Here is an 11,141-nt window from a genome sequence, read left to right on the forward strand (position 1 = left end):
ATCGCTCCAGCCCATAAAATTGATGGTATCTGGGGTGTTCTATGTGGTTTGCATTATTTGTGATTCAAAGCCAGGGAGAAATGTTTCCAGAGGTTTTTAAAATCCATTTTTATTATCTTTGTGTTATATTTCCAGTAAGATTAGCCTTTTATTTGGATATGTTTTGTTTTTTTTCATTAATTGAAAATCATCATTCCTTTTTTCTTAGATATTACGGTGATAGAGAGAAACACAGAAAACTGGATGACCACAGAAGTCGAGATCACAGGTCCAGTTTGGAAGGAAGTTTGAAAGATAGATCTCACTCGGATCATCGCTGTCACTCGGATCATCGGTTACATTCGGATCATCGATCAGGTTCTGAGTACACGCACCATAAGTCCTCCAGGGATTATAGGTATCACTCAGATTGGCAAATGGACCACAGAGCTTCCAGTAGTGGCCCGAGATCACCGCTAGATCAGAGATCTCCTTATGGCTCCAGATCCCCGTTTGAACATTCAGTCGAACACAAAAGTACACCTGAGCATGCGTGGAGTAGTCGGAAAACATAACAAAGACTGATACGCTGTCTCTTTGGACTTTTCCTTTAGCCATAGATCATAAACCAACACAGTAATTGCCTTACATGACTTGAAAGCTAGAAACAGATCTATCAGTAGCAGTATTGTTACTTCTTTCCAGGATGCAAGGTCTATTCTCCCAACAGAAGAGAAAATATTTTTATATTTAAGGATTATGCTGCACTGTACTACAGATGTTGTGGTACTTTTTTTTTTCTTTTTTAAAGAAATGAAAATGTTTACTATTACAGGGACCTCAACACTGCCCTTGCGTGTCGGCTGGACGAAACTTTTTAAGTCAGATTTTAGACTGACCTTCGTTTAAATTATGTTTGTATCTGAACTTTGCTCTGACCTGTGATCATGTTTCAGGAAGGAATGAAAGAGAGTTCTTTTCTTATTGGAGAAAAAACACTCAAGGACTTTGTTCACTTTCCAAAGCGACTTGTTTACATTGCATACTGTTGCATACTGCGACCACCTTTGCCGCTTTTCATCACAAGCTTGAATATTTAAATTCTGTACTTATAACTGTAAGATAGCCAGGAATTTCCTGTTTGTGATCTATTATTATGCCTTTTTACACACACAAAAAATATGGCTGTAAATTATTGTAAATGGATTAAATAAGCTTTCCTTACTTCTTCCCTTTTCTCAGGCTTTTTTTGACTGTTTCTTTCCTACCAACTCAGGCCTTCTTATTATTAAAAAATAATAAGTGTAATAACACTTTTTAACGATTTGTCTTGATGGAATCAATGTTTAGAATGTAAAAAATGGGGAAAGGGGCCACTTCTTTCCATTAGTCCCTCTTTTTATATTGACTATTTTATTAGATACATGTTGTTTCTCCCGTTTTTCTTTTTTAGTCAATATTGTATATGTAGTAAGAAAATGAGATTATATGTAAAATCTAAACTGCATGCTCTGGAAACTTCTTTCAGAAGCATTTGGTTTAAGGGGTAGGTGTGTGAACACTTTCAGAATCCAAAAAAAGGCCAAAAGTTACGTCAATCTCTTTGTTTTCCCTCTTCATACGGGCAATAATGTCAAATGTGCTATGCAGCCAGGTAACATTTTAGAGAAACTTGATTGACTTTTAATATAAACTGTTACAATGCACACTGATTGTATATAAAAACCTTATATATGACAAATTAAATTTAAGAAAAAAGGATATGTGGGCTCCTGTAATTTTCTGCTGCATTCTTAGTTCCTTAAGCACTTACTGTTTTTTCTTTGTTTTTTTCTTTTTTTTTCTTTTTAAGTATTAGCATTTAGCTACCAGACATTTTGGTTAGCAGTTGAATTATTATTAATCTGTAAAGCTCTGCAATTAAATATATTTTGAGGATTATATGAATCTATAAAGTAAAATTTAGATTTAAAAATTTGGTTAGACTCTGGATTCCTGCAGATGATTATTTTAAATTGTCATATATTTATTCACAGATTTTTATTTTGTTATATTCAATAGGATTATTTGAATTGGGCCACATATATTCTTGAATGTGTGCTTTGATATAACAAATTTTGAACCTTACTTTGACAAATATAAGTACATTGATATATTCCTGTAATAGTCTTAGCTGTCTCCCAGTTGATTAGCTGTGAGAGCAAGCTACAGAAATTTGTTTAAAGGTTGTTTATAAATCCAACTGAGTCTAAAATTTATACTATCTGTATAAAACAAAGCGTTTTAATTAAAGCAGTGATTCTTCATTCAAATTACTTCCAAAGGATGATAATCCAGTTTTCCCGATCCATCACATAGAATGAAAAATAACTCAATTTTTTAAATTAAGATAATTAGTATATTACACATTTTATAGTTTTCATTTTCTCCACATTTAGTAGAAATCCCTTTCATATGATGGCATTTAATGAAAAATTTTAAAGAGGTCATATGCCAATACAATAAGTACATCAGGGTTGACATTTTCAGTTCAGGACTTTGTAACTGGGATATTTGCATTATATTCTCTTGTACAAATTTTATAGGACAGTATTACATTTAAAAAAGGGGCCGGGGATTGGGGTGGGGAATGATCTCTTTCACAGTGGTACATTTAATTGAATATTTCGGCTAACCAACTGAATGAAAATTCTGTGTGACATTTATTGATGGAAAGTAGATCCCATCAATATTTGTAGGAGATCAGCAATTATGTAGAAAAGGAACAAGCCATATACTTATTGAAACACAAGGGAGAAAACATTCGTACTTAAACAGGGAACATTTTCTTTATAAAATTTGTTTGATTTTTGTCTTTTACATGTTCATTCTGCTTTGCTACTTTAATCCATTTTGTTTAATTTTTCCAAGGATGAGAGATTATGCATAGTACTGTACCAACTAACTCTCCACTTCAAATAATATACAATAAATGATTCTTACTAAAAGCAATGGCCTGTTTGCTTCTAAAGAAAATATTCTTTGTTTATGATACCTACATTATTTTCAAACTGAAAAGCTTTGGGGAACAAGTGTGTGAGTGGGTATGTTCAGATTTGAGAGCAGTTTGACAGTGAGGATCTTCACGGATGTGTAAAACAGGTTACAAGTGACTGGTTTGGGTTTTTGATGTCTTGTTTCTGTAGTTAAGTAATGGGCACCTTGTATAGATCATGTGGTAATGAATTTATGCTTATTGTATTTCCTTGAAATTTTTAAGGTTATGCACAAGGAATAAACAGCATAATTTTTATTTACAGCACATTACTGGATTTTTGACCGCAAAGTGATATTTGGGCCATAAGGAATAACGTTTTTTTAAAGATTTTATTATTGAATCACTGTGAGATAGATCTTTACAAAGTTGTTCACAATTTGGTTTCAGTCATACAGTGTCCCAACACTCATCCTTCCACCAGTGTACGTTTCCCAGCACCTCTGCCCCTGACAGGCATTTTTCTTCTCTCTCTCTCTCTCTTTCTCTCTCTCTCTCTCTCTCTCTCTCTCTCTCTCTCTCTCTCTCCCCCTCCCCCCCTCTTTCTCCCTTTCCTCCCTCTTTCTCCCTCCCTTCATTCTCTCCCCCCCACCCCCCTCATGGTTTTAAGTACAGATACTGAAAGGTTATCTGGTATATCCCTTTACCTACTTTTAACACTCAGTACTTGTCCATCATAATCATTTCTATCCTGGTCTCTTCTCTATTTTACCTACCGTCCGTCACATACACACTTGTGGCTGATTCCAACTATTGATCAGTCCTCCTACGCCCTGTTTTCCCTGGCCGTGGATATGTCTTCTACTGTATGTACATATTTTCACAAATGAATGCAGTTGTTCTATACCTATCCTTTTCTTTCTGACTCTTTTCACTCAGACTAATATTCCATTGTGTAGATATGCCATAGTTTCTTTATCCATTCATTTGTTTGTGGGCACTCAGGTTGTTTCCGGATTCTTGCTCTTGCAAATAGTGCTGCAATGAACATAGGGTTGCAGATGGTGTTTCCATTGTGTGTTTTGGGGTATAGTCTCAGAAGTGGTACTGCTGAGTCTAGTGGGAGCTCAATTTCTAATTTTTTTAAGGAACGTCCATATTTTCCAAAAAGAGTGGACCAGTCGGCACTCCCACAGTGAAGGAAAATCCCTTTCACCCCACATCCACGCCAGCACTGGTTTAAATAATAACTTATAGCTAATTAGTTTATTTACAAAGAAAGACTTGGAAACTGAACTTTGGATTTTTTTTAAGAGTTTATTTTACTATGATTGAGGAAATATGACTACAGTAGTGTTCGCATTTGTGCTCTTGACATCAAAAATCGCTGCACCTTTTCCAAAGTGGTGCCCAAACTGTCCACCACAGTACTCAGGTCACTTCTAGTCTGCCCGATCTCCCTCCATTCACCACCCTCTCTGTGTTCTATAACCTCAGCCCTGGTCATTCCAAAACCATGTTTTCATGTCACACTGTCTTCACGTTCGTTTGTGTGCTGCATCTGAGTGAGGTGGTCTGGCGCTTGTCCTTAAATCTGGTTTAGTTTGCTCAATGTCATACTCATAGTTTCATTCAAGTAGTAACAAAAGGCAAGACTTGGTCTTACCGCTGACTGATAACGCATGTATACCACACGATATCTCTATCCACTCCCATTAGATACTTGAATTGCTTCTAAAACTTGGCTGTTGGGAATAGGTGTATCTGTATCTGTTCGAGACCATCATTTTGTGTTCTTGAGATAGGTGCCAAGAAACTAAACAGCCGGATCATAGGGTGGTTCTTGTTTTTTTTCTTTTTTTGAGAAGTCTCCGTACTGATTTCCATAGAGGCTGAAGCAGATGGCATCCCCATAGCAAAGAAGGTTCCTTTCTATCACTACAGCACTGGTGGTTTCTGGACTTTTTATGATTTATTTTGAGTAGTGGCCACACCCACCGATGCTCAGGGATTACTCCTGGCCATGCTCAGGGTATAAGCAAGCACCTCGCCCGCTGTCCTGCTGTCTCTAGCCCTTATTTCTGGGCTTTGGCTAGACTCTTCATTGGTATGGGGTAAGCCACCTTGTTTTGGTTTTCATTTTCTTTCTCATACGACTGTTACCTCTTTGAGGAACTATTAGTTCAGCTCCTCCCCATAAAAAAAATGTGGTTGTTTCTTGAATTGTTGGGGTTTTTTGTTTGGGAACCACACACAGCAGTGCTCAAGATTCCTTTCTCTGCTCAGGAGTCACTCCTGGCACAGTCCTCAGGGGACCCTATGGTGGGGAATTAAACTCAGTTTGGCTGCATGCTACCATATACTTTCATTGATCCTGTTGTTGAGTTTTATGAATATTTTATATTTTTGGACATTAGCCTGAGTCTAAGTGTATGATGTGCAAATATTTTTTTTCCCTTTCAGGAGGTTGTTTTTGTTTTTTTGTTTTGTTTTGTTTTTTTGTTTGTTTTTCTTAAGCATCTTCTTAACAGTGCCAAAACTTGGTTTGATATAGGCTCAATTTTTTTTTTAATTTTTGCTTTTGTTTTCTTTGCCAATGGAGTGGCATCATTAAAGACCCCTGAAGTCAAGGAAAGTTTTGTGCTTTTTTTCAATGTGTTTTATGGATTCAGGTCTATTGTTAAAACCATTAGTCCGTTTTGGGGGGTGCTGGCTACAACCGGCGGTGCTCAGGGCTGGCTTCTGTCTCTGCTCAGGGACCATTTCGGGAGGGGCTCTAAAAACCATACATCATGCTGGCGGTTGAACCCAGGTCAGTCACATGCAAGGCAAGCACTCTACCCACCTCCTATCTTCTCAGCTCCCATGAATCAATTTTGATGAACTTACATATGATTGTTAGCTAGGGATTCAGATTAATTTTTTTCATGTGTCTAAAGCAGTTTTCCCATCACCATTTGTTGGAGTTTTTCTTCCTTCCCTCACTGCACTGCATGTCCATATCATAAATTAGCTGTCCCAAATGTGGAAGTTGACTTCTGAGCTCGATTCCAAAGCGTGGGTGTGGAAGTCTGCTTTATTCCATGAACACAGTGGTTGGGCTGGAGCAATAGCACAGCGGGTAGGGCGTTTGCCTTGCACGCGGCTGACCCAGGTTCGATTCCTCTGTCCCTCTCGGAGAACCTGGCAAGCTACCAAGAGTATCCTGCCCGCACGGCAGAACCTGGCAAGCTCCCTGTGGCGTATTCAATATGCCAAACACAGTAACAAGTCTCACAATGGAGACGTTACTGGTGCCCGCTCAAGCAAATTGATGAACAACGGGAGGACAGTGCTGACTACCGTGGTCATCATACTGTGATGTAATATATATTATTATATATAATATATACATTATAATGTTATACTGTATGGGTTGGAGCGATAGCACAGCGGTAGAGTGTGTGCCTTGCACACAGTTCTCCTGGCCGAGCTGGGTTCGATTCCTCCGCCCCTCTCGGAGAGCCCGGCAAGCTACCAAGAGTATCTTGCCCGCACGGCAAAGCCTGGCAAGCTCCCCATGACATATTCAATATGCCAAACACAGTAACAAGTCTCACAATGGAGTTGGTACTGGGCCTGCTAGAGCAAATAGATGAACAACGGGAGGACTGTGACCGTGACCATGACTGTGACATTATACAATGAGTTCAGGGAATGCAGTGCTTCCCATATTTTTTCCTCAGAATTTTCCTTTTCATTCTTTTTTTTGGGGGGAGGGTTATGATTGCAGGTAAATTTCAGCAGTATTTGTTCTGTGCTCTTGAAGGATGCTATGGGAATTTTGGTAGATTGCACTGGATCCTTTAACTGCTTTGGGTGTGATAATCTTTTTTATTCTTTGATTTTTTTAACTTCCTAATATATTTTTGACATTTTAACTCATTTTTATACTGATGTAAAATATAGAAGTAATAAGTTTAAAAATTACAAAAACATTACTGGGAAAACGATATCTTGTACATAAAAAACTTTTATATCAAACCCATTTCTATATAAATCAAGACAATTTTTAGCCACTGGAAATATCTAGATACTTCCCAAGTCTATGATAAGGACAGTACCTTAACTTAATTCTCATGTTTCATGGACTTGGAAAAATATACCATTTCCTGTTTTCTTTATAGCATTTTACAGTTTTGGAAATACACATTACCATTTTGTTGATTTCTAGATACTTCAATTTCTAACACAATTGTAAATGGGATTTTTTAAAAAAGCCTAGCATGTTGCTTGCATATAGAAAGGCACCCCGTTACGATGTGTTGATTTGGTAGCCTGTTTATTGAAGTTTTGGGAAGGGTTTTCTATGTATCATGTCATCTGCAAATAGAGTTTATGTTCTTGTCCAGTTTGGATCCTGTTCATTCCTTTTGCCTAACTGCTGTGACCAGGATTTCCTCAGTACAAACTTCCTTAAGACTCTCACCATCACCCAATAGTTAAATGTGAAACTTACATGCCACTTAATCTTTAAAATTTTGAGTAGTAATTTGATTCCCAACATACGGTCCCCTGAGCACCGCCAAGAATGATTCCTGAATGCAGAGCCAGGAGTCAGCCCTGAGCATCGCTCGGTATGACCCCAAAAGCCACTGTCCTCCTGTTGTTCATCGATTTGCTGGGAATTGAACCCGGGTTGAGTGCGTGCAAGGCAACTGCTTCACCCGCTGAGTTATCACTCCAGCCCCTAGTTAATGACTTTTTAAAAATTTTTTTATTAGTGAATCACCATGGGGTACAGTTACAAACTTACGAACTTTTGTGTTTGCATTACAATCATGCAATGACCCACCCCTCCACTAGTGCCCATTCTCTCCCACCAATGTTCCCAGAATCCCTCCCACCACCCCACCCAGCCTAACTTGATATAGTCACACAAATATTAGCAGCCATGGAAATGTTTATTGTAAAGTTACATAAAAAGTATTCTACAAACTAAAAATTATGTTTTATTCTAGAACTAAATTATTTGGTATTTTAAAATTATAGCTATACTTAGAGATTTTTACTTAATATATTAATATCTTTGTATATACTTAGAGATTTTTGCTTAATATATTAATATTTTTATATATTCATGCAAACTCATTGATAAATTTCCTTAGAATTTGATTCATCTTTTTTTTTACTTAGAAAATAATAAAAGTAGAGACAGGAAGAAGTAAATTGATCAATTGCTTTTACGGGTTAATTATTAGTAAAGTTAGTAGTAACTACATGTATTTTAAATTTCTGCCTTTTTTATACAGTGTTGGATATAGTAATGGTTTATTTACTTCACAGTGTTTGGTTCAGTTATAGGAAAATATGTTTGGTAAAACATGTTTTTATTAAACAATTATTCAAGGTGGTATTATTTTCCACATTAATTTGTTCTCACAGGCCTTCGCTATAGGGTTAAATCTGTGCAAGTACTTTGCAGGGAGAATTATCAAGACGACTCCTCCACTGTTGCTCTTAAAGAAACGAGTAAACAGGAAAATTTGTATTCAAATAGTGGAGTTTCCTTTGTCTCTGGAATTAAGAGCTGTTAAGATAGTTCTAGAAAGCAAAAATATTTTTACCCGTTCAAAACCAAGTCGCAGTGCTCTGAATTCTCAAAATTTCAAAGCCGCCCATCTGGATCAGTGCTCTTCGTGGAGTCTAACCAATACGACCACCAGGTGGCACTATGACTCCACCCTTTTCCACTGTTCCCACTTCCCCCCCCCCCCCCCCCCCACTTTTGCCTGCAAAATTTTTCCTCTTCAGCTTCCAGAAGTGTCAAAAACCGACCCTGCAAATGGTTTAATATCAAATCAAAAACTTTCAAGATCTTTTTATGTGGTTGTTTCTAACGTATTTTAATTATTAACTTTTGGGAGGGGCGAAGGAGGTGGCCCACACCCAGCAATGCTCAGGGGTTAATCCTGGCTCTGCATTCAGCAATTAACTCCTGGCATTGCTCCGGGGACTCTCTGGGACGCTGAAAATCAAACCCAGTTCGGCTGCCTGGAGAGCAGAGGCCCTCCTCCACTGTACTGTCCCTCCGGTCCATTACTAACATATTTTAAGCAAAATATCGCCGCCCGCTTTATATATCGAAAGGAAATCTAAAGGAAAAGGGCGATTGAACATTCTTCCACCAGTCGTTTACAATTTAGACAGCATTGCTTGGGTGAGAGGTACAGGAGGTAGCCCTCAATTCCCGCCTCATTCTTTGTGTTTGATGAATTAATCCGATCCCCTGATGAGGGGACACACCCATCCCTGTCCCACCAAACCCAATGAGGAGCCATAACTTGACTAATGATAGGCTCTGTACAAATTTCACACCCGATTTCAATTGCTCTTTTAAAAAAAATTATTGAATCCCCATGAGATATAGTTACAGTCATACCATGTCCCGACACTCATCCCTCCACCAGTGTCCATTTCCCACCACCAATGTCCCCAGATTCCCTCCCACCAGCCCAACCTGTGGCAGGCACTTTTCTCCTTACTCTCTCCTTTTGGGCATCATGGTCTGCAATACGGATGCTGCGAGGCCATCGTATTTGTTCCTTTGCCCTCTTTTGGCATGCATCTCCCTCCCAAGCGGTCCCTCCAGCCATCGTTGCCTTAGCGGTCCCTTCTCTATCCCAACTGCCTTCTCCCCATCCCACTTGAGGCAGAATTGCTCTTTTAATTCTGCCATTCTCTTTTAATTGCTCTTTTAATTTAATGCCACCTCCTAGGACAGGTTTGCATTTTTCAGTCAGTGACATCATTCATAGCGGCATTTCCAATGTCATGACAGTGGTTCTTCATGGCCTTGACCACCTGCCCTCCAGCTGCCCCGCTCTCCACGCTGCTAGGTGACCACCACAGTGTCACCTGGTTCCAGTCCCTTCATTTTTTCTCTGCGACCTGTGGAGAGAAGCAGGGCTTGTTTGTGGCTTTCTATGTTTTCGAGACCATTAACAGCTTAATTGTCATTGTTTCAGCAGCTGGAGCGGTGCTTTGCTGAACTAAATCCTGGGACTCAATTCCCATCAACCGAAGCCCTGCTGCAGACTCAGCTCTTGGATACTGTGTGAGAGCCACCCTCGGACTGGACAGGAGACGGAACGGCAACTGGCAGACCAGGAAGGAAGGGAGAACATGACCAGTAGTTGGTGCAAGGACAAACCGGGATCACTTTCTTTGGCAACTGGAAAATTTTCATTTTCCACTTCCTCCTTGTCTATAAATTTCACTTCTGGCACAAATTAGCAACTGGCAAGGTTTTATTTTGTTTTTGATAACTCTCTCTGCAACAAAAATAATTCCAGTTGAGATTTGGATTTCAAAAATTTCCCCTCTCTCTGATTCTTAGCTACTATTAATAGTATCTGTCATTCATGATAGCAAAAATGTACTATTGATGTCAATGATGATTAAACCTATGAAGAATAAGAGCGTATTTAAAATGTTATAGCTCAAAGTTCATAGGGCATTTGCCTTGCATGCATCACACCCACGCTTGATCCCCGGCACCTCATATGGTCCACCAACTCCTGCGAGGAATGAGCCCTTAGTGCAGAGCCAGGAACGATTACTGAACACCACCAGGCATCCTCACCCCCAAAATGTAGGTATTAATAAGTTAGGGTGGTTTGGGCTGTCACACTTCCTGGTGGGACTTGGGGGCCGGGCAGTGCATGGGACAGTTGTGGGCCTCCTTTGTGCAAAACCTGAGCTCCAGAAGCAGAGTTGTTTCCCCAACCTGGAGAATTATAAAGACAAGCCTACTTTAAAAGTTTTTTTTTTTTAAGCCAATTTCTAGTCCGGGATCTGGATTTTATAGTCTCTGAGTCTTATCAGAACTTTTTTTTATGACATCTTATTGTCTCATTCCTACTTTGGACAAACTTGCAGGCTATCGAATGTAGCCTGCCCACAGGGCAGAGTCTGGCAAACTCCCCGTGGCATACCAAATATGCCAAATACCAGTAACAATGATGGGTCTCATTCTCCTAAATAGCCTTGAATATAATCTCACGGCTAGGATGAAAGAGACGTTACTGGGGCCTGCTCGAGGCAATCGACGAATAACAGGATGATGAAATGAAGTGAAAATGAAAAAAAGCCAATTTATTTATTTTTTTTCTTTTTTGGGTCACACCCAGCAATGCTCAGGGGTTAC

The 11,141-nt window shown here is 39.1% G+C and overlaps 1 protein-coding gene across 2 annotated transcripts in view; it reads left to right on the forward strand.

Moving 5' to 3' along the window:
• The window catches only part of CHD1 (chromodomain helicase DNA binding protein 1), an 89,999-nt gene extending 87,004 nt beyond the window's left edge, over window positions 1-2,995 (forward strand). Inside the window, exon 36 of one of the 2 annotated variants that reach the window (XM_056112469.1) lies at window positions 209-2,995. In XM_056112469.1, coding sequence (XP_055968444.1) covers window positions 209-554 — 346 coding nt within the window. In that variant the 3' untranslated portion in view covers window positions 555-2,995. The remainder of the gene's footprint in view (window positions 1-208) is intronic. The other variant, XM_056112468.1, reaches the window with a different exon arrangement.
• The last annotated feature ends 8,146 nt before the right edge of the window (window positions 2,996-11,141 follow it).

The sequence above is a fragment of the Sorex fumeus genome, unplaced genomic scaffold (assembly GCF_029834395.1).
Source record: "Sorex fumeus unplaced genomic scaffold, SorFum_2.1 ptg000018l, whole genome shotgun sequence".
In the NCBI taxonomy this organism is placed as follows: Eukaryota; Metazoa; Chordata; class Mammalia; order Eulipotyphla; family Soricidae; genus Sorex; species Sorex fumeus.